The sequence below is a fragment of the Otolemur garnettii genome, unplaced genomic scaffold (genome assembly GCF_000181295.1).
Source record: "Otolemur garnettii isolate 467f Iridium unplaced genomic scaffold, OtoGar3 scaffold00051, whole genome shotgun sequence".
Taxonomy (NCBI): Eukaryota; Metazoa; Chordata; class Mammalia; order Primates; family Galagidae; genus Otolemur; species Otolemur garnettii.
In genome coordinates, this window is record NW_003852446.1 from 334,142 (window position 1) to 359,419 (window position 25,278).

At 36.1% G+C, this 25,278-nt stretch overlaps 1 protein-coding gene across 5 annotated transcripts in view; it reads left to right on the top strand.

The window, feature by feature from the left end:
* GLRA2 (glycine receptor alpha 2) overlaps positions 1-25,278 on the top strand; it is a 192,475-nt gene that overhangs the window by 32,825 nt on the left and 134,372 nt on the right. For 3 of the 5 annotated variants that reach the window (XM_012806406.1, XM_003791851.3, XM_003791852.2), the window contains 2 exons: positions 7,092-7,159; positions 15,272-15,495. In XM_012806406.1, the coding sequence (XP_012661860.1) occupies positions 7,092-7,159; positions 15,272-15,495 (292 nt within the window). Of the gene's footprint in view, positions 1-7,091; positions 7,160-7,250; positions 7,319-15,271; positions 15,496-25,278 lie in introns of all 5 variants that reach the window. The other 2 variants (XM_012806407.1, XM_003791850.3) reach the window with 2 other exon arrangements.

A 25,278-nucleotide genomic window follows, 5' to 3' on the forward strand; every position in this document is an offset into this window, starting at 1 on the left:
CTTTGCCTCCTTCGTGTTTACATGGATGGAGCTGGAAAATGTCCTCCTTAGCAAAGTATCTCAAGAATGGAAGAAAAAGTATCCAGTGTACTCAACACTATTATGAAACTAATTGTTAGCTATCTTAGGAAAGCTATAATCCAAATGGAGTCCAAGACTACGGGGAAAGGGGAGGGGGGGAGAATGAGTGAAGAGAATGATATTATGAGGATCATGCCTATGATTTATCCTATTAGGGTACATGTGAATTTGTCTAAAGGTCGAATATAAATGTCTTAACATAACAATTATGAGAAAGACACGATGGCTATGTTAGCCAGTTGGATGAGAGTTTTTCAAACTGTATATGGAAGCAACACACTGTATCCTATGATAGAATTAATGTACACAATTATGATCTAATAAAAAAATTTAAAAAATAAATAAATAAAAAATAAAATTAGGGTGAAATTAAGACATTACCAGATAAACAAAAGGGGATTCAAAGATAAACTTGTATGTCAATGTTCATTGCAGTATTGTTCACAATAGCCAAAACATGGACATAATCTAAATATTTATCAACAGATGAATAGAGAAACAGAAGGTGGTATACACATACAGTGAAATATTTTTTTTAGTCATAAAAGGAATGAAGTTCTGATACATGCTATAACACAGATGAACTTTGAAAACATTACACTAAGTGAAAGAATTCAGACACAAAGGACAAAGATTATATGATTTTACTTATATTAAATATCTAGAATAGACAATTTCCTAAGTACAGAAAGTAGAGTAGAGGTACCAGGGGATAGAGGCAGAGGAGAACGGAAAGTAATTGCTTAATAGTTCCAGAATTTTTATTTTGGCCTGATGAAAAAGGTCTGGAAAAATAGTGGTGATGGTTGCACAACACAGTGAATGCAATTAATCCCACTGAATATTGTTAAAAGTAAATATACATACATGTATATCTAACCACAATTTTTCTTTTCTTTTTTTATTTCTTATAGCACAACTGTGTGCATTAATGCAATCATGGGGTAGAGTGTTCTGTTTTCATATACATTTTGAAATACTCTCATCAAACTGGTTAACATAATCTTCATGTCATTTTCTTAGTTATTGAGTTAAAATGTTCATACTATGCTTTTAGAAAGGTTCACTTGTACTCTTGTAAGATAAACCATAGAGGTGACCCCACACAATTTTTATTTTATTTTTTAATTGTCCCAACACCAAGAGGTGTGCCATACACCAGGATCCTTTATCCCTCTCCCTTCTCCCCTCTCTCCAATCCTTCATTACCCTACCCCACCCGTTAGATTATCTACCGCCTTCATATTAGAATTGAGTGCATTGGATTCTTGCTTCTCCATTCTTGTGATGTCTTACTAAGAAGAAGGTGTTCCACCTCCATCCAGGTTAATACAAAAGAAGTAATGTCTCCATCTTTTTAGTGGCTGAATAGTATCCCATGGCATACATATACCACAACTTGTTAATCCATTCCTGGGTTGGTAGGCATTTAGGTTGTTCCCACATTTTGGCAATTATAAATTTGAGCTGAGATAGTCTAGTGCAAATGTCCTTATGATAAAAGGATTTTCTTTTTTCTTCTGGGTAGATGCCTAGTAATGGGATTGCAGGATCAAATAGTATGTCTCATGTGAGTCTTTTGAGGATTCTCCATACTTTCTTCCAAAAAGGTTGCATTAGTTTACAGTCCCACCAGTGGTGTAGAAGTATTCCCTTTTTACCACATCCATGCCAGCATATGGAGCTTGGAGACTTTGTGATGTAGGCTATTCTCACTGGGGTTAGGTGATCATCTCAGGGTGGTTTTGATTTGCATTTCTCTGACGATAAGGGACAATGAACATTTTTTCAAATGTTTGTTAGCCATTTGTCTATCTTCTTTAGAGAAGGTTCTGTTCATATCTCTTGACCAGAGGTAGATGGGGTCATTTACTATTTTTCTGTTGGTTAATTTGAGTTCTCTATAGACTCTAGTTATCAACTCTTTGTTAGATTGATACCCTGCCGTCCTAGCCAATGCAATCAGACAAGAGAAGGGTATAAAGGGCACCTATATGAGGGCAAAGGAGGTCAAACTCTCCCTCTTCGCTGACAATATGATCTTACACTCAGAAAACCCCAGAGACTCAACCACAAAACTCCTGGAAGTCATCAGGAAATACAGTAATGTCTCAGGGTATAAAATCAATGTCCACAAATCAGTAGCCTTTGTATATGCCAGTAATAGACAAGTTGAGAAGCAAATCAAGGACACGATTCCCTTATCAGTAGCTTCAAAGAAAGTTAAATACTTAGGAATATACCTAATAAAAGAGGTGAAAGATCTTTTCCAAGAGAACTATGAAACCCTAAGGAAAGAAACTGCAGAAGACACGAACAAATGGAAGAACATACCATGCTTTTGGCTGGGAAGACCCAACATTGTCAAAATATCTATTCTACCCAAAGCAACCTACATATTCAATGCAATCTCCACTAAATTACCCACATCACATTTTGAAGAACTGGAAAAAATAGTACTTCATTTTGTATGGACCCAGGAGAAAAAACCTATATAGCTAAGGCTATTCTTAGTAATAAAAACAAAGCCAGAGGCATCGCCCTACCAGATTTCAAGCTACATTACAAGTCCACAGTAATCAAAACAGCATGATATTGGCCCAAAACTAGAGACATAGACATATGGAACAAAATAGAAAACCAGAAGATGATACCATTCTCTACCTGCCATCTGATCTCTGATAAATCAAACAAAAGCATACAGTGAGGAAAAGAATCCCTATTCAACAAATGGTGCTGGGAGAATTGGATAACCACATGTAAAAGACTGAAACTCAACCCACACCTTTCACTCCTTACAAAAATTGATTCAAGAGGGATAAGAGACTTAAATATAAGACACAAAAAATAAAAAATATCAGAAAAAAGTGTGGGGAAAACTCTTGATGATGTTGGACTGGGGAACAATTTTATAACAAAGACTTCAATGACCATCGCAAAAACAACAAAAATTAAGAAATGGAACTTAATTAAGCTGAAAAGTTTCTGCACAGCTAAAAATACAAGTAAGGCAAAAATACAACATTCAGACTGGGAAATAACCACAATTTTTAAAAAAGTTAAAAAAGAAACTGGGGAAATCTACATTAAAGAAATTTGCCTAACTTTATCCAGCAGTGCTTTTCAAACTAGTTTGACCTTAAGAGCACAGGTTGACATTTCAAGGGACACTAATGAAAAGCTGAAATAAAGTACAATTATCTTAATTTCAAAAGGGAGAAAAAATAGTCTGCAGCAACAAATATCCCTTGTTCAAATGCAGACTCTACCTTAGCAGGTCTCAGATGGGGCCTGAGATACAGCATTTCTAGCAAGGTCCCAGGTGGTATTGATGCTGCTGGTCTTCTGATCACAGTTTGAGCAGTAGAGAATATAAGAGTTGGATGCACTAATCTTCATAATCTTGTTTTCTACTATAGGCAATCTGATCAACAGATCAGAAAGTAAAGATGTTAATGGAAATGAATAACTTATTGCCCCTTCCAAGTAGTGTAATAATAATCTTACATGGGTTTCTAAAATAAATGACTTACTCCAAAAAAAGATATCTGAGATGGCTCGGCACCTGTAGCTCAGTGAGTAGGGCTCCAGCCACATACACTGAAGCTGGTGGGTTTAAGCCCAGCCCGGGCCTGCCAAACAACAATGACAACTGCAGCCAAGAAATAGCTGGGCATTGTGGCAGGTGCCTGTAGTCCCAGCTACTTGGAAGGGTGAGGCAAGAGAATACTTAAGCCCAAGAGTTGGAGGTTGCTGTGAGCTATGATGGCACAGCATTCTACCAAGGGCAACATAGTGAGACTCTGTCTCAAAAAAAAAAAAAAGATATCTAAGAAAGTGATGTATAGCAACAGAGAGGATTAATATCAAAGGGGATGATAATACTTTGTGAAGGGGAGCAGATCCATCTTTCCAAATAAATTTAAAGTATTCCAGATCTATTTTTTTATGTCCATTCATATTTGGACGGCATACTTAGGGTTGTGACAAAATCACTCTTTCTCATAAAAATAAGGGGGGAAAAGGAAAATGAGAGACAAAGAAAAAGGGGGGGAGGGAAGAAGGGAGACAAGAGATAGGGAAGGAAGAAGGAAAGGAAGGGTAGTGGATATGAGAGACTAGATGTCTATATAATTCTTTTCTCCACTCAGATTCTCATCCAACTCACTCTGAAATGTCACAGTTTACTACAGATCCAGTAAATGAGGTTAATGAGTACAAACTGTTTCTTTTCACTGTTTACAGAACAGATTTACTCCCTGGTGATCACATCTAAGAATGTGTTTTTGTCAGTGAGAACACCTGAGTGGATTACTGGGCTAAAACACAGATGAAAGGTTGTGCTAACACATATCAGGATAACTTTTAAAAATGAAAAAAAAAGGCCCAGTTTTAACATTCAGTCTAAAGAGCTTGGAGGTTGAATCCCATATTTAGGTAGCTTCTATTATTGGGATAATTCTATTGGCCTCAAGCATTTTATCCCTGTACTTAAGAAAAGTACCCTTTAAGTTAGGCAATTTGTGCCGCTGATAAATTCTGTGACCTTGAGGAAATTTATTAACCATCTCTGTGTCTCAGTTTTTCTCATCTAAATAATGGGGGGTTGCGATAGCACCTAATTATTGAAGAATGAAATAAGACACACAGCAAGATTTTAATATGTGTCACTTATTTCTCATTATAAAAACTTACTTTCTTTCTAAGGTTTTATATAGAAATGCAAATTAACCTTGAAACAAAATGCCCCAGATGTAAAGGACCAACAAAGGTACAAATGTGACACACCATGGCTAGCAGGTCAGGAGGGAGACCGGATATTGTGTAATGAAGACAGTGCGGTAAAGTGGTTGGAAGTTTAGGATTTGGGGATCAGAATGATGAGACATTGAGTCTCAGTTTTTTTTTAATTACTGTGATGTGACTTTAAACAACTTATTTAACCTCTCTAGTCCTCTGTTTCCTCATCTATAAACATTAGCCAGAGCTGTGTTTTCGTGAGGATTAAACTAGACAATATTTTTTTTATGTTTCGCACAGTATATCAATATCTAGTGGCTAGATAGTTCGAATTACAGTAGTATACCATACTGATGTTTACCCAGAAAGATAAAAACAAACAAATATATGATGGTATAACCCAGCCTTCTAAATGTTTCCAAGCTGGTCATGTAGACCAGATAAGCAAATAATGTACAATCCAAGACAACCAATGTGTACATTTTCAAATTCCTCCTGTCAAAATGACATTTCTTTTTTTCCCTATTTCTTCCACTCCCTCATCATTCATTTTCTATCAGCATATAAGAATTCATAAAATTTTTCTACCCTGAATTGAAACATTTATTTATGGAGAAAGGAAAACAAAAGCAGCAAACATACACATTGTTTTTGTGACTTGCCTCTATCTTATTTATTTTTTGTTAGCAAAAAGATTTGTTATAAAACAGAATTGTATAGCCAAGAAAGAGAAAAGCTTATTTTTTGTTTTGTTTTGTTTTGAGTAATCAAAAGGACAACTAAAATAAAGCCTAGTACGAATGGACCATGGAAAAGAACTCGTCTTTACAGATACTGACATAAAAGGGGTGGGGGTGGCTAGAAATTGTTTCAGTAATATGGTGGTACCTGTGATTCTGAGTCTGTAAACTATTCTTTAAAAACATAAACACAATTAACTTTTTATTAAAAACAAAAAAAGGTACAATTCAAAGAAAAACAACTTACTACATTAATTTTTCCAAAACTCCTTGCTCCTTCTTTTTTTTTTTTTTTTTTTTGCAGTTTTTTTGGCTGGGGCTGGGTTTGAACCCGCCATCTCCGGCATATGGAGCTGGTGCCCTACTCCTTTGAGCCACAGGCACTGCCCCCCTTCTTTTACCAAAAGATCTTGCTTGGGAACTTAAATTAGCTATGTTACCCCAAATTTCCTTTGCTCATTTTGAGAACCCTACGTGGGCTCAAAGAATGTAAAACTGTCATCAAGTGAGGCCACAACTTGTGTTTTTACTAACAACATTTGAGGGAGGCCTCAAGCCAAATTCCTCTTCATTCAGATCCTACTGGTTTGCTGGGTGCAGAGCCAACTAGGGTGTTCCTTGTATTGGGCTACTAAGCTTTTTTTGAGTGAAGAGAGATAAATTTTTATGAAGTAGAAAGTAAGTAGATAATTCATGGCAATATTTTATTATCTCAGAAAGAATTAAAGGAAAACTCCACAGAGGCAATAAACATACTCTCCAGCAAAACACAAAGCAGGAAATTATTTTTGGCAATTTACCTATTGACAAAAGGCAAGAGGAAAAGAGAGCTGGAGTCTGAGTCTTCCCTGAGTCTCTAGACAGAGAAACAGCCTCTTTGTTCAAAGCACATCTAAGCTATGATAACCCTTGCTTTACATTATGTTTATTTATTAAGGCAACAATATGGACATTAAATGACATTTCTGTTTCAGTTTATGTCTTAAAATAAGTTACCATTGTTTTCATATTTCTGTACATTGTTTTTCTTTGGGGGATGAGGGATATAAAGAATGAGTAGGGTAATTCAGAGGTGTCAAGAAAATTTAAATCACTGACTTAAAGAATGTCACACAAAAGAAGGTGGCTGTTTCTGACCCATTCATAATCCAAAATGCAGTTCCACTTTGACCTCATGACCCAGGCTATTTATTTCATCACCATGAGGCACCCACGGATGATGTCTACAATGTTGACGATCCTAAGGTCAAAGATAGCCACCACCCAAAGCCATTTTGATAGAATTCAGTTAATTAGTCCTCAGCTTATATTTTCCAAACTCAAAACTCTTCAGGCTAAGTTGCCATTGCTTAACTGTCATCCAAAATGCAAGTGAGAATGTTACCATTATGCATCTCTGGACAAAAGTTTTTTTTTCATAATCTCACCATCATTTTAATTTTATTTGCATCTCTCGCCATTTGCACAGATGTTGATGGAGCTGTATTTTTGCTTCAATTTCTATTGCAATATTCTTATTGCATTCTACAGGTCCTCCAGTAAACGTTACTTGCAATATTTTTATCAACAGTTTTGGATCAGTCACAGAAACCACCATGGTAAGTGCTACAATGCCACTGGCAAGAGAAAAACGTGACTCAATTATTCCATAAACACAAACTGTCAAATTTTCTATTGTTCAACTTGCAGGGCCTCCTGTAAATGTTACCTGCAACATATTTATCAACAGCTTTGGGTCAATAGCAGAAACTACAATGGTGAGTGGGACTGAGCATTGAAGCCATCGTGTGAAGGAACAGGGTGCGGGATTGAAGAGCACTGATAATATTTGTGTGACATTTCCTGAGTGCCAATTTCCAACTTTGCTCACCTCTAAAAAGCAAAAATTTACACTCTTTCACTGTGGACAGTCATTAGTCAGGTGTTCATTACTTAAAATTCAATAATCTTTTATCCATCACGCCAGAGAAATTTTGGCAATATTTGATATTTGGTTAGTTTTTAGTAGAATTATCAGCAATTGGGCATAGTGGAGGATACTTAAATATGTGTATCTCCATTGTTTCAGAAGTATAAATTTCTAAGTTTAAGACATGTTTTATAGACTTTTAAAAAATATAATGGAATTTTTAACATAGACAGGCCCCTCTTTGTTGCTACATTTAAGATACATGCCAACGCACTGAACTTACAATCACACACACACACACACACACACACACAGAGGATTTGGCAATAGAAAGTAATCCCAAGTCCATAGCAATTACATTATATGTATGTCTTTTTTAAAAAGCCAAAAATTAAAACTAATTAGAAGCTCACCATATATATGTGCAATCATATTTCATGTATGTAAAAAAGATTTCAGATACTATAAAATTCATTAAGGCTCTATAAATATCATAGTTGTGTTAACCTATGACATAGCCTATTTGATCGTTAGCCTCACCCCACCCAGTACTAGGACATAGTATGAAGATTGTACTTTGGCTAAATATTTTCTTGTTCCTATATGATTTATCTTAAGTCTTAAATCAATTGACTGGGTATAATTTGCACAATTATGTAAAGTACAGCCATATAATTGGATGAAACTAAAATAAAATATGGTTGAGCTTGACTAAGTATTTTGGTGGCTGATGTCCTGGAAACACTCACAAAGTAAAATAATGAGCATCATGCCATTGAGATGTAAAAAATAAAGTTCTCCTGTTTTTTGACTTTTATCTTTTAGGTTATTAAAATCGTGTTTAATAAATCATTGCACTTGGTAGTGTCCTTGATGTTAGAGAGAATTAATACCACTCTTTTCATTGGCAAAATTAGACATAATTCAACTCTACTACCCATTTTAATATTACTTTGAAACAGCATTATCCAGAAATGAGACTTCTGGGGCTTTGACAGGATGTAGTGCATTAGGAAATTTTCCTAAATAAGATAGTTTTGATAGGGTTATTAAACTACTCATAAGAAAAGTTTAACATAGAAAGGATAAGCCAGCTCTGGGTTTGGCACTCAGTTTCTGTCTCTGCCCTCTTGGTTTTATCTTAATAATGAGGGAGAAAGCTTCCAGTAGCCCAAATCACCGTTACCAGCTTTACACGATGGCATTCAATGACAATATTTGCACGACCTAATGCTGATTGCATTAATTAGACTCCTAAGTTGCTTTGATTAAGTCTCCTCATTGCATCTTACTCTCGATCAAAAATGTAAATCTGCATCTTCTGATGTTCATTAATGCAAAAACAGCTAAACATTTAAGAAGATGAAAATGGAAACTATGGATATTCTTGCTTTCCTCTGTTTTTAACAGCTACTGAAGGTGTTTAATAAATGGGCTGCTTAGGTGCTTCCTGGTCACTTATTAAGTGTCCTTTGTTATGTTTCCTATCAGAAAATTTAGAAACGGTTGCTTGAAGGTAACATAAACAGCCTGTCTATTCTGCTGTATACAATAGATTGAATTGCATGGAGTGATGTGTATTGTGCTTCTTTTCTCTTACTTCTTAGCTTCAATGTAATGACAAATTTCATTTAGCTTTGAAAAAACATGTTTTATTTTCTTCAATTATGGCTTTGGTGTAAAACTACAAAAAATATATTTTTTAAATCCTATCATGCTTACTAAGTCAGAGAAGTCCTCATGCCACCTAGGAGAGGGATTGGCAAACTTTTTCGGCAAAAGGCCAGACAGTAAATACTTAAGACTTTCAGAGTCAGACAATCTCTGTCACAACTACTCAGTTTCACTCTTTTGACATGAAAGCAGCCATAAACAACAGCAAGCAAATGGATGTAGCTGTGCTGCAATAAAACTTTATTTATGGCTCGGCGTCTATGGCTCAAGTGGCTAAGGTGCCAGCCACATACACCTAAGGTGCCGGGTTCAAATCCAGCCTGGGCCCACCAAACAACAATGATGGCTGCAACCAAAAAATAGCTGAGCGTTGTGATGGGCACCTGTGGTCCCAGCTATTTGGGAGGCTGAGGCAGGAGACTCGCTTGAGCCCAGGAGTTGGAGGTTGCTGTGAGCTGTGATGCCACAGCACTCTACCCAGGGGGACAGCATGAGGCTCTGTCTCAAAAAAAAAAAAAAACAAACAAAAAAACAAAACTTTATTTACAAAAACAAAGCCAAATTTGGCCCACAGGTTGTAGCTTGCCAATCCTAAATGTAAAACATTAATATTTAAATGAATCTTTTCAGATTTATAACATGACAATTGCTGCACCAAGAAAAGCATCTTAGTTTCCTTCCTAGGAATCCACCTGGTACACCTCATCTTAATTAATTCAGTCTGCTAAAGAAAGTACTATAGTCTGGGTGGCTTACAAATAAGAGAACTGTATTTCTCACAGTTCTGGAGGCTTAAAGTCTGAAATCAGAGTGCCAGCATGATTGGATCCTGGTGGGGGCTCCATTCAGGTTATAGACTGCTGGCTTCTCCTGGTATCTTCATATGGTGCATAAAACAAAATTCTCTGGGGTCCGTTTTATAAGGGCACTACCCCATTTCATGAGGGTTCTACACTCATGACCTAATGACCTCCCCAAAACCCCATCTCCCATCACATTTGAGGTTATGATTCAACATTGTAATTTTGAAGGGACAAAAACATTCAATCCATTGCACACTCAGAGTGTAACCAATAGCCCAAGCTTTCTTTATCAAAACTCTAAGATTCTATCATCCGTGAATTTACTGATACTTTCACAAAATTTGACTCCAAAACATTGGTCAATAAAATTAAACAGAACTGGATTCTTTTCTGAATTGTCTTCAGTTGGGGTCAGAACACTTAGTGTTTATGCACAATGCTGACATCATTAAGGACATTGATTACTACTATTTTCTGGGGACAATAGTTAGCTTTATCTACATTTTATGAAATAAGTTTTTCCAAGAATGTCTCAGAATTTCGAGTTTCTAAACCTGTTGATTTTCCTCTCTTTCTTCATATCTCACTCTCACCTCATGACCTGGATAGCATTATTAAAGGATTTAGTTTTGGGTGTTTACTTCTAAAAGATAGTGATTATCTATTTTAGGAACCCAACATGATTTTTTTTTTTTTTTGGTGCTATCTACTCTGCCTCTTTTCTGGTTAATAAAATCCCACTAATTTATCATATTACAGGTACTTCCTGCCCACAAAGTATTGGCTCACTTACAGCTTCACTTCTTTGATATATTAGTATCAGAGATGTGTCCTCACAGGATAACATATTTGTGTTACTCTAAGGAATATTTTTACTTAATGAAATAACATATACAATTTTATTAATTACCAAACAGAGAAATCAGTTAGGAGTCATTGCTACTTGACCCAGTGTTAAGAATATTCAGTGAAACAAATTTTGTGTGTTCCAAAGTACTGAGAAGACTAATAAGGGGTATATGATGAGATTGGTTACATTCTGTTTTGGGAATGTGAGTCTACCATTTCCTTTTCTTTAGCTGTTGATAGCAAGTGAATTCACAGCATGGGGAGCATATTTTCAATGCCCTCTTTTCTGGTGTAAAGTGATAGTGTGAGAATATTAGTAATGTCAGTAAGGGTCAAGGGTGTCTACATACCATTTGTATGCAACTTTGCCAATGCTGGACCATTAGATAATGGAGAAGAGATTCTCTCTTCCCAGCTTTCAAATGACTGGAAGGATGTGCCTGGACAGGGTGTAATTTGGACCTGAGGATACTGGAACATTTCTAGAATATAATTCTGGTACCCTCAAACTCTTCCCCCAAAAGTAAATACCACATGCTTTTCTGGTTACTGCTGCAGGGTAAAGAGCTATATTACCTCCAGTCTGAAATCACGTTCCCGACGAACTCAGATAAGAAGGTAGACAGTCCCTTATTAGAATGTATGCTGTGCTATCACCACTGAAGTGACAAAATGGGTCCCCTTTCACTGTATAGCTACATAGGCAAGTCATAAGGAAACATTAATTAAAAGTGCTGATAGGTAGCTACATTTCTAATTTCTCACTTCTTAAGGAAGACTCCAGAATCTACCACAAGTCTGGCATTTTGTTAAACTGATATTTTAGGTGACCTTGGTCTTTAAGTTAACAGTGCAATGTTACAGCCTGAATTTTTCATAAAGCAGCTGCCCCTCCCCAGTAATTTCAAACTCAAAGGTAACTGTCTATATTAAAACTAGAACAGACTAGAGATTATGAAACTTTACTGCAGCATAGCCAGGGGTAAAACCAAAGTGACACACAGGCACTGGGGAGAATCAACCAAGCATGTCCTTGTCTTTGACACCTTTATAACACAACTGGATTGAACAATGTAAAATAAATAATGTTATAAGAAGGTAATGGTGAGTTTTAATAGAAGTATGTATGAGACAGAGTGGAAATCTTCATTTACAAAAGCTTAACTAAATAGTATAGTGCCAAAACAATTCAATTTGAAGAAAACAATTTTTGATGGAATAGGCATAACAGTATACTGTATCAGAAAAAGTGAAATCTGAGAAATTCCAAATTTGACATAAAAGGACAAAGTACTTGCATTACCAGTATTAAGAATATAATATGGGTGGTGCCTGTGGCTCAAAAGGGTAAGGCTCTAGCCCCATATGCCGGAGGTGGCGGGTTCAAACCCAGCCCCAACCAAAAAAAAAAAAAAAGAACATAATAAAGAGCATGTGATTTATATATACCTTTTGAAAACATGAGATATAAATATACAAACTTTAAATGTTTCCATTACCTAATCCAATACCCAGATAGTCAATCATATCGAGACAAATTTTAGTATAAGGAAATATGTCATTTGTTTGAAGTAGATTCTGTCCCTGGAGAGAGAAGGCAGTGTAAAATAAAATTCAGTCTGCATTTAAGCATGTTTCTTGGTATTTACTTCCCCTTTAATGTTTCTTCAAATCTAGAGGCAAAAATAAAGAAAAGGAAGGACTACAGAACAATGTAACTATCCTCTTGTGGTTTGGAATATAGTGAGAAAATAAAGCTATAGATGAATAAACAGAAATGATGTCTAGCCAAATCACACATGCCAAATTTTTACACCATGTTCAAAATGACAGTGAACTAAAAGAATTACACAGGCTCAGCTCCAGATAATCTTTTCTTTAGATAATTATTTTTCTATATCCTTACATGCCCTTTTCTATTTTAAAAGATTTTTTTAAGAATTCTTGTTTATTGTAGAATAGTATATATCATCATAAACAAAATTATGAACAAATTTCAATTACTATACGTTAAAAAAGAATAAATATTGATAACCAAAAGCTCTGACAAAGGTCTTATTTCATAATTGCTGTAATTGTGGCATAAAATATATTTCTCCTTGAAGTTTTACACTTATCCTTGCTTACAAATAAGGGGATTCATTTATTTCCAAATTCATCTTTAGACATTTAATGATTCTACTCCGATATGATCGACTCAGTGCTCTTTTAAAGTTATAATACTGGGAGAATCTATTTCATCATTTTCAATACATAAATTTCAAAGTAGAAAACCAGGAAACACTAGAGAACACTCAAGGGAAAGGCTTAATGAAATGATATATATTTGCTGTGAAAATTCATATTGAGATATTTTTCTTAAAGGTCATTTTCATATTGTATGTCTCTAATGTAATATTCTCTCAAGTCTCTCAATACATAACTTTAAATCATTCTCAGGTCCAAGAGAGGATTGCAACTATGTTCTGTTGGTAATTTTGCTGCCCAATGCTCTGTATCTGGGTTCTCCTGGCCTCTCCCATGCTAGGATTACTTCCTAAGGGGAGGGAGCCCTCGCTGGCCTGCTGATAGTCTAAGATATTTGTTATAACTACTTCACCTTGGTTATTTCCTGCTGCCATTACTTCCTATACTTAGAGTTTCTCTACCTCCAGAATTGACTAAAGAATGGGATCTTTTTCTTTTCTACTTCCTATTGAAATAACATATAGACTTCTCCCAAATAATTTCATTAAGGACAACTAATTCTAGCTCTAGGGAAATAAAAGGGAGTGAGTGTCTAACACTGGGAGTGCTTCATTTTTCTCCTCAGGAAACCTTAAGAAAATCTCACAACTGATGCATTTAGTGCATACTTATATGTAAATTGTATTATTATATTTTCAGTAACCCCTTTGATTTTCATAAATCACATATTTTTTCTCCTTACACAATATTCCAAAGCTTCGAGTAGATGAGATCCTGAACTATCAATAATCTCTTTCCAGCTACAACCTTCTGGTACCTTTGCATTAAGTCCAGAATTGTGTGATGGGGAGAACTTTGAGGTTCTGCCCTTCCTTTTGTCCACTCAGTGGGAGAGCCAGTGAGCAAATAAGATGGGATAGAAGCCTAGCTGAACCCACAAAGACACCTTTTGAATCTGAGAATTTGCTATATGGGCCTAGTATAATCCCAAATAAAAGTCAGCTGCTAAAATTTTCCAAGTCAGAATGTCTTTTTATTTAATCCAATAGAGAACCTCCAGTTATTCTCTTTTAATAGCACAGTCTCCCCAAATGATATGGGTTTTGATAACTGATTTTTAGTAGTTGTAGTAGTAGTAGTTAGTAGTTAGTAACCTCAGTAGAATCTCCATAGTTGACCCCCTCCCTGGATGTGAGACTTTGGGGCCAAAAATGGGGAGTTCTCAAGCAAACCAGGAGAAGTTAGTTACCATTAGAATAAGTTAAACAATAACCAAAAAAGTCCAGGTACTCAAAATTTGAAGATGGAACAAATGAACAGCAAAAATGTACAGGAAAGAGAGTACGAATGAATGAGTATATATCTCCCTAAATGACCACATGTGGCAGGCAAAAGCAGAATACTATTTGCTCTGAAACCATAGTCTTGTTTGACTAGGCGATACTATTGAAGCCTCAGTTGAGCTCCAGATTATCAAGTGAAGCAACACTTTCCATAAACCTGAAGACCTTTGGGTAGAAGTCACTGCCCTTGGTTGATTCATTAGTATAGAAAGAAATTCCCAGACCAAATGGGAATGCCAGGGATATACCCAAAGCTCCAAAAAGGAAGAATACCTTTGTCAAAATGTGTTCAGACTGGGAAAATGTGGAAAAGATCTCTGGATAAAGCATCAAGTTGACTGGTGTAGATATGACATATTCAGAGAAAATGATCAAATATTTAAGAATTGTGGAAGAAAGTAGCTTCAAGGGAAATGTTTCATGAACATGAAATATTTTAATGTTTATATTTATGAATTTAAAGATATTATCCCATCATGTCATGGTTTTATAAGATTTTTCACTACCAAAATTGCAGAGTGCGTTTCCTTCTGCCTAGAGGTTCTGGCAAAAAGTGATCGTGTCATTTCTGATTTGGAAAAAGAATCAGTTTTATTTGACAATCTGCCATCACAGACTGACTTTTGTATTTGTTACCTTTTTCTATAAAAAATAGGCTTTATTTAGTATTATTTTATCTCAGAATGAATAATTTAAACACAAAAAAAACTTCAAGCAAGTCAACCTGCTCCACTGGTGTTTGGTTTCATTGAGTCTTCTTTCTTCCTCTCCTTTGTCCCCACTGCTAATAGAACTGAATACTTACTTTCACCAATGTATACACAGCCTGGTTTTCTCAAACACCAACTCTATACAAAATCAGGAATAAAGGTGGGAAGGAAATTTAGATGGACATTTTATGCCAGGGTAGGCAATAAGTAACTCTTGTACGTGGCATTTCTGTAGGATTACCGAGTGAACATTTTTCTGAGACAACAGTGGAATGATTCACGGCTGGCATATAGCGAGTATCCAGATGATTCCCTGGACTTGGACCCATCTATGCTAGACTCAATTTGGAAACCAGATTTGTTCTTTGCCAATGAGAAGGGTGCCAACTTCCATGATGTCACCACTGACAACAAATTGCTGCGGATTTCAAAAAATGGCAAAGTGCTCTACAGTATCAGGTAAGACTCTATTGGCTGCACCTGTTCACTTCCACGTCTTCAATTCATTGCTGCTATAGAACTGCCCAATTCTGCAGACCAGGATATATATCAATATATGAATATTTGGCTTTTGTGGTTTTCTTTTTTGTTATTTGAATCTTAAAGTTGGTGGAGAGTACCAGTGGTCCCTGTGGTCTCATAAGTGTGATTCTCCACACAAAAATGTATTTGCTAGGATTGTGAATGGGTGATTGCATTGCATAAATACCTACACAAATGTGTTCTTGATTGCCTCAATAAAGGAAGTACAGGCCCTTCAATTAAATTGTCCCTGAGCATGATGTATGAAATCTCATTTCGATAATCTTGCCATTCTGTAACATTTAACCATACACCCATGCAAAATTCAATAGCTCAGCATAGTCACTGACAACTTATTTTCAGCTGGATGAGTGGAGTCCTGGTTCTAATCTCAGCTCTGCTTCTAACTAAGCATGTAATCTTGATCTCTTAACTTTTCTTGGACTTAACGTTGGGACAGACAATTCCTGAGATCTGTTTTTGCTTTTATATTCAAATATGTTCTTCTCCAAATCTTTAACCAAATCTTTATCTCTAGCTCAAAATAATTTTTCCTTTTTCTAAACTCTAATAGCAGTTTCTCTGTGACTCTGTAAGGATTTTAGTTCTGCTTCTCTTATATTTTAACTATTTCTACATATGAATATAGCATGAGAACATGGATTTCTGGAATCAGGCAAATCTAGAATAAATCCAAGCTTTGCCACTTACTAGGTAACATAGCCTATAATCCTCAGATACCTTAGTTGTAAAGTGGAAAACTCCATATTTGTCTCTGAATACTCTTGTAAGAATGAATATTGTAGAGGTTGGCAAATATTTTCTGTAAAGGGTCAGATAATATTTTAAACTTTGCAGACCAAATTTCTTCTGTTGTAACTATAATAAAAAAGTTGACATTACCTGATACAGAGCACATGTTCAAAAAATAAAATGATACATATCTTCATCTTAAAATCAATATTCTTTTTAAATAGTAAGCCCTTTCAAGTCAATATGTTTGGATTTTTTCCTTTTGTAACATCTACCAAAAGGTTAAGACAGTGTACTATATATGACAGATACTTAGTACATTGAATAACTGTTGGCATTTTAAAGGTCCTTTATAGAATCCCCTCTTCTCTCCAATTTTATTGCCAAAAGGTAGATAGCTAGTATCCTTGCAAATGAATTTTACAAGTTTGCAGACTTAGCACCATCAAAACCTTATTTAACAACTCTACCTACAATTTGATTCTGTTTTGTATATTCCACTCTTATACCTAGTAATTTCACAGCTTGCTGATGGGCGACAGCCCCATGTGTTGGAGAATGAAAAAAGATGCTCATTTGTAGAAAGTGGCAAAGTCATTCCTTGCACAGAGAACCAGTAAACGTCCCCCAATGCCCATTTCGCTTATAAAGAAACACAGAATATTCTCCACGATGATGCATTTGGGTAGTGTAAAATGCAGTGTTGGGCCTGACCTAAGTTGATGGGAGCTGATGAAATGGGACATATGTAGAGCATGGTGCTGGGAAGGAGAGTTATAAAAAGCAGCACAGGGTATCAGCTGCTCCAGCTAATCCTCCGGGCCTGGAGTGGCGTTTGCTCTAATAAAACACCTAGCATTGTGTACTGCTGAAATAAAACCAGGTGGTTCTTGCTGTCGTTATTTTCTTGCTGTTCTATGAAAGTTTTTACATTCTAGAAATGTTAAGAAATATAATGCTCCCCAGATCTAGATCCAGAGGCAATTCTTGTAATCTCAAGGGTAGCACATTACAGATTCTGAAATGCCCTAACCATTGTTTTGAATTGGGTGGGGTTTGTCCTATGGCAGACTGGTTTAGACTTTTCCTTCATTGTGAGTAAAATAAGAGGAAAAATTCTCGGTAAAGGAGACCTGAAGATGATGTCACTCTAAGGAAACACAGACTCTTGGCAGATTTGAACTATAGAAATCAATTATTTCCCTAGAAGGGCTTTAAAGGAGCCAGACACTGAGCTGGGCCTAGAGATCCAGAGCTGAGTAGGATGTGATCCCTGCCCTTGAATGGCTCCAGACTAACAAGTTAGGTGGACACATGGTAATTTAATAGGATAAATAGGGGACAAGAAAAAAAGTGGTTCTAACTTTGCAAATGAATTGTGTCAAAATTCATTTGCAAAGTTAGTGAATAGTGTCAAATTTGGGGGTCAGCATCCACACTGCTATTTGAATCACTGGTCTCAATTCAACAAGATATCTAGGAGTAATTAGTCCTAATACATGCCCAATTGTAGATTTAACTTAAATTTAAGGCCCAGGAGTCTACATTTATAAATTTCTTGAAGATGCTGACAAGTCCCTGCTGAAGTTCCTTTAGGAAGGAATTTCCCTAAACACTCAAGTTTCCAATGAAATGTCCCTGGAAGAGGGAATCCCTTTGGCCTAAATTTATACTAAACTATAAAGAGCTAATGTTAATTTCTGGCAGTAGGTTTGATGTCTATGAGGCGTAGTAAGACTGAGCATAATGGATCTCTAAGAGGAGAAATGGAATAAAATGAAGAATGTTTGGGAAAGATACAAGGAAGGGGCGAAGTACCAAGACAAACTCATAAATTGCCTCCACCTTACCCAGTAATTAATTACTTTTTGAATTACTTAAGCATTTAATCCACGTTTTAAAAAGAAGTATTCTGTAGTAATATTTTATATTCGCATTTTCCTGAAACATAAAAAATACTGATAGTATTTCATCCAGGAAAGATTCGATGCTTTTCTTAGCTTTGTAGGAATAGAGGTAGAACTAAGTCTCCATGGACACTAAAGCCCAAGGCTTTGATAGTCAAATAAATCACAAAGAGAACTATATAGCCCATTGATTTCATAACAAACAAGACCATACTTCCCAATATTTTATACATCTGTATTCCAAACGAGTGGGGCTCTTAAAAAAAAAAAAGAGGGAGTAATAGACCAGAACTCAGAACTCTTTATGTGTCATCTTAATTTAAATATTTGGGGTACTTGAGTAAAATTCAAATAAATCTTTTAAATAGGAAGGAAAGATTTTATGTCAGTGTTAACAAATCTCTCTCCAGGGTTGCAGGACAGTCTTTCTTGATTAAATAGTGTCAAATCAATTTCTTTCCATTTTTCTTCAAATTTCTTCTTTTCTGTTTACCCTACTCTATGTTTTGTCTGAATTTTTTCTTGACCCATTCCATTAGTAGTTGATCATCCCTGATCAAAGTATAAATGAGGATAATCTCTTTAAATAATCTCTTCAGAGAGCATTAAATTCCAAATTCAGGTTACTTACAAAGGCTTGAGTCCACAATGGAAACATGAGGTGAGCCTTGAATGTTGCACAAATTATTGTTCAAGCAATATTAATTGAATTCCATATAATGAGTCAGAGTAAAGGTCAGGACATCATGGGGTATGGTGGGCAAGAGGAAAGAAAAAAGAAGGTAAGCATTTTTGGAAAAGAGCAGCTTGTCTCACATATCCACAATGTCTTTGCTGATTTTTTTTCTTCCTTTAAATCCCATTGTTTCTGAGAATGGTCTATCAGAAATCTGACTTTTGTAGAAGCTTAAATTATTTAAATTCAAAGTTACCTTGAAGTCTATAACTCAAAATCTAATTTGACCCTCGATTTACTAATTAGGAAGTGACTTTTTTCAGAAGTTTGGTGAGCCAGAATAATGGAGCCCATAAATAACAAAGCTAGAACAAGATTCAAAGCTCTTGGCTAGTTTTTCAGTGTTGTCATCTCCAACCCTACATTAATTCCACATTTACTCCAAATAAAGTCAAAGACATAAAAAAAAAACTCCAAGACAGATCATTTTGAAATCAATGTTTTTGGGAGGGCTGTTAGAGGAAAAGGTAAGATTAAACATGAGAACTTGACATGTCTTCAGTTTGACAAATATCTTACAGACTTTTTAAATTCAAGGTAAAACAATTACCTTTCAAATAGAAAGATCTATTTGATAATTTTATATAGCATATGTAGCTTACATGGCATATTGACTTTCTGAAAAAATTCACTATCCCAGGGAATAAAGGGCTGAAGAGACACATTTTTTTTCCTTTTTTTCCTCCTTTTTTTATTTATTAAATCATAAAGAGGTAGATCATGTATACATTAATGAATTTATGGGATACAATATGCTGATTTCATATACGATTTGGAATGTACATTCTAAATGTACATTACATTGTACTGGTTAATATATCCCTCACCTTATTTACTTAATTATTGTGTTAAGACATTTATACTCTATACTTAATAGATCTAACATGTACCCTTGCAATATGCACCATAGGTATGATTCCACCATTTACCCTCCCTTCATCTGGCCTCCCCCTTCCCTCCCATCCCTCCCTCACCCTGGGCCATAGTTGTGATCTATTCTTCATATGAAAGTGTAAGTGATTGCAAATTGGTTTCATAATAGTACTGAGTACATTGGATACTTTTCCCTCCATTCTTGAGATACTTCACTAAGTGGAGAGACCCATTAAAGTCAGTAAGTCAACTCTGCCTTCCAGCAATCTGCTGAAAACCCAGTCTATTTTTAAAGACCTTCAGAGAAGGATATTTTAAAATTCTGTCTGTAGATCTTGTAATAATAATGATATGCTAACATCGTAAAGAAATTCTTTCTATTATAACTTACATCACTTGTGCTGAAATTTAAATCAGTCACTTTTCCTCCATCTGTTGACACTGTAAACAAATGGTCACCATTTGGGGAAGGATGGATGGAGGGATTAATTTACTATTTTTGATTTCAAATATTTTTGCCTTATAAGAGTTAGTGGACATGTTTGGTCACTGACACTATACTACTGGTTTAATTTTTATTAATTTGAAGAACACCATGATGTTCTTTACCTTGCAATTTTCGGTTTGTTGTACAGTTTGGGGTCCCTACTCTGAACTTCATGATATTGAATGTTGTCCTGGTTACTTTTGATGGTAGACATAGACTTTAGGGTCAAACACACTTAGACTTGATTCTCTGGCCCCAGCACCACTACCTGTTAATTTAGGGGAATCTGTTATCTCTCCAAATTTCTCAGCTTTGATAAGGAGATAATTTGATTATGAATGAGTATTAGTAAGTTTTAAAATATATCAAATAGAAAGACACTCAAATGTGGCATTACCATAGAGTTCTTGGTATTGTAATGATTGTGCTTTCTGTTTCTTCCTCTAAAACAAAGAGTAAACTGACCAATATAGATTCCTACAACTTCAAAATTTAAAGGTTTGGACAGACACACTTCAAGAGTGTGCGTCCCTATAGAGCAGAAGGTATTAATTAACCTCAGGGCTAGATGAAAACTCTAGGGAGTCCCTGAACTTTTCTAAAATTGTATGCATATTTTGTGTATTAAGGTACTTAAGATATTCTGTGTTTGATTGTTTAGAGTAAAAGGTCTTAGTCTTTATTAAAGAGGCTGTGACCCTCCAACTGTTCACAGCTTTTCGTCTGGATTTATTGCATGCCTCCAGAATGTGCATGCCTCAGGTGAAGTTGTTAAAGAAATAATGTTTACCTTCAGTGTCTTATTTGACTAGACAAGTGCCCAGGGACCTCATGCTACCCTCCAGCTGCAGAAAGTTCTCTAAATCTTAAATATTCATGGTATTGCTCCTCCACAACAGCACACCGTATCACCAAGGTATTTTACTTGCCTCATCATGGACCTTTATCTGACCTAAAACTTCTTCTTTGTGGCATTAGAGGTGATTTGCTTGTTAATCCCTTTTAATTCAATTCACAGTACCAGGTGCTGATGATTCAATGTTCTGCTTTCCCTGTAGTACTTGAGTTGTAATAGAGAACTCTTGAGGATTGACATGCTTCTCTCTCTGATAATAGATTATAGGCACCACTAAGAGTAGGTAGACTATAGATTTCTAGACAGACCTCCAGTGGTGCCCCCCAAACAATCCTGTTTAATGACCAACTCTACCCACACACATAAAAGGCCAATTTTTCTCACCTGGCCTCTCAGCCTTGACTCATCCTATGATCTGATGCAAAAACTTCAAAAGATTCTAACTTTAGTTATAGAATGTTTTTGTGGAATAGGAAAAAAGAACATTCTCTATTTGGATGTCAGAGCCAAAAATAAAATCCACGGTGAACTAAGACCTGCCTAAATGTTACCAATGGTGATGCTTTGATTATTTTACTCTTGATTTTGACAAAACATGTAAGCCTCTATTTTCTGTTAGAAGGCAGTTATGAAAAGCTGTGATGTATTCTCTCTGAATATTTGGACCATGTTTATCTTTATATTCACTAAGCCAGACAAAATTACATTCTCATTTTCCAATTCTGTGTCCAAATCCTCATTAGTTTTGTGACTTGACTTAATGAACTAATTAATGACTATAACATAAGCGCCCACATCAGAATTAAGCAGCAAGTCTTCAGAGAAGTGCTGGGAAATGCCATGGAAACCACAATGATACCATTCTACCGCCAGGCTAGCAAGGCTGGGAGGGTGGGAGGTGCTGGCATACACGCACACTAGTAGATTCAATAGGAGCTGAGTTAAGTGGTATGGGGGTAATTTTGGAGGAGGACCCTTTGAAAAGGTTTAGCAGAGAGTAAAATATTAAGATCTAGAAGGTGAGTTGTGTGCATGACAGACTCTCATACATGCTGGAAAGTTTTTTTTGATCTCCTACTTGAGTTCAGGAATACATACACATTGTGGGGCATGATATTGGTTTGAATATGACAGAGTAAGGCTCTTACCCTTGGTTGAAGGAAGAGGGAATTTTTCAATGAAATACATGGCAGCTAGCATGGCTACTTGCTTTGACTGTCTACCTGAATAAGCTAGCAATAGCAACTAGTAGGTTTTCCTCTCCTTGGAGGTAACTTTTCATTTCATGAACACTTATCAGAGTTTGTTCGTCAGGGGACAGTAAGGAGAAGAGAACACCAAGAAGGTAGTGCATTGGTGGTTCAGTGGTAGAATTCTAACCTGCCCAGAAGGTAGCTCAGGGAATTGTGATCTCCACATTTCCTTCCATCATTTACTATATCCTCCAGGATCACAGAACAGCCTCTCCAGTTCATCTCTCTGGGTCTCAGTTTCCTCTATGATATGATGTTGAATCTGAGGATTAGACAAAATCTAGGAATACTTCTAGCACTACATGAAGTCTATAACTCAAAACAACTTCCCTCTCCTTTCCAAACCACAAAACACTTTCCTGATAAAGTGGGTTCTTCATATTCCTTAGGGCTTGGGGTCAGCAAGAGGGTACTCAAACTAAATATCCAGCTCCTAAGGAGAGGAATCTGATTTTGGAGTGTGTTAGGAAAGATTAGGAAAGATTGGACTACCAGTGTTTAAGAGGCAACTTTAAAGTATTCAATCTATAGTTCACACAGCAACAAATATTCAGAATTAAGCTTCCTATTGAGAAATTTCCCAATTGCAAAAGTTGATCATTTGTACCTCCTGTTCAATCAATAGGAATATCCATGAGATATTATTGTAGAAGATGTTCATGAATTCAAGGTTTACATATTTTTAGATAATTATACAAATATAGTTGGCTGGGACAATAATTGACTGTATATATATATATATATTAAAGGAATTAGCATATTTGAACAGCAGAGTTGACAACCTAGTCTGCTATTACTCATTACCTAAATTTTCTTGTGGCAAAAAGCCAAAGGAAAAATCAGAGGTCCTGATGAGGCTGCTCAACTTATGTTGATGTGGGCTTGTGCCATGTCTACTCTGTGGCTTTTGAAAGGCTCCCTGGATGGCATTAACCCCAAAATAAATGTGCATAACATCTCCATGGCTCTTATGAAATACATTAATTACTTTAGTGCATTCTCAGAACATATAATCCAAAGGAAAGGCATTCCATTTTAAAATGGAAAAAAATGTCCACTTGCAAAGCTCAGCAGTCTCCCCACCAAGTGTCTCCTTAGTTAAACTGGTTTAAAATTACATACCAACATCTGTCCTGGAGAGGATATAACATGTATCATTGGACACTCATTGAAAGATGATTAAATACATATATAATTATGTGAATTTCAGCATGTGGCATACTCTCAGAGCAAAGCCATCTCATACCTGACCAATCAGTTCTTTCAAAGGACAATAAACAAAGATTTTATTTGATGTTTCATTTTAGTAGGGATATTTTGGTAATCTTGAGCAGTCAGATGAAGGACAGAAAACAAAAAGTGAGCTGGGAATTAAAGACAGAATGCTGTAGAGACGGAGCATATATCAGTTCTGAGGGTAAGACTTGGATTCAAATCTTATACTAAATGATCATGAGAAGTTATTTAACCTTTCTTTGATCTGAAGTTTTCTCAGTTCCAAATTCATATTAAATGTTCAGTGAATGTCTTAATTTTCCCTGAGCTGGTTGTAGAATAACGATGGAGGAAGTAAGGGTGACAGTTCTCTCCAACCTCCTTAACCCATACATAGGGTACATACTTGTATCACTCAGGCTCCACTCACTTTCTGCACTTTGTCCAGGCAGATGGCTACTCTACTTGCCTTGGTTTTCCTCCTTTTGGGAGGCATGTGGCTTTTAATGAAGGTGATAGTTGCATGTACTTTCAGATAGTAATTTAGCTGGCACAGGCCTTCCCTTTAGCTGCTCGTTAAGAGTAAACTGAGGACTCATGCTTGGTTGCAAAGTGTTATCCAATCAAGGATGGGCCAGTCTCCCATCTGACTAGAACTCTGTTCCCTCTCCAACCTTTGCACCAGAAACAGTGGTCAGCAACTCTCCACCAGTTACCACAATAGAAGTCTTAATGCAGTATCACAATTTTGCTTTCAGCTGTCAGCAGGAAGTTACTTTGGTTTTCTCAAAACCATATCTGTAGTTCACAAGCATTCTAGCACTTGTCCTCTTTCCCCTTTTGTTAAGTAAGATAATCCCAAACAAAACATTTTTTAAAAATCACTATTCAGTACAGTGGTTTTCTCTCTTTCTTTACCTCAATGTCACCATTAAATAGCTGTAATGTTAGACATACAGTGGCACTGGACAAGTCAGTCCTCATTATTTTAATGTGCAGGTTAACAGCATTTTATCTTCATGATATATAAATGTATATATAAATTTGTATAAATACTAGATGTAGAATTTCTTTGCAATTCAAAATATAACCAAAATGTGAGCAGTATTGATTATTTAAATCTTTGGTAATTCGAGCTTTTTACTCTGGTGGTGTTCAATTTAGCCTTTTCCTATTCAACACCTTCAAAACATTTTCATTCAGGAAATATCAAAGCATTTGGAAAAATTTTAGCTGCAGATTTATCAGTTGCTCTCCAAGTTGAATCCAATCCATATTTGGACTTAATTAACATGGGCCAACCATATGTGTACACATTTTCTGAAGGGACCACACAGATGGGAGCAGATATTATATTTTTGTCCTTCCCAGCTCATATTGCTCAATGCATATGGGTATTTTCTATGATGTCTTTATAATGTTTGGTAAACATGGACCTTCCTACTCAGCCATGTATTTTAGTCAGGGAAGAGGAAGAGAACAGCGATGAGCCAGACAGTGTTGCCACTTATCTCTTCCACATCCCAAGATCAACAGGAAAAACAGCTGAAGTGCTTATTTAGAATTATTGGAGAGGAAAAAGTCTAGCACACAGCTTAGGACCAACCTGGGATTTAGGTCCAGCCTTAGATAATATTGGG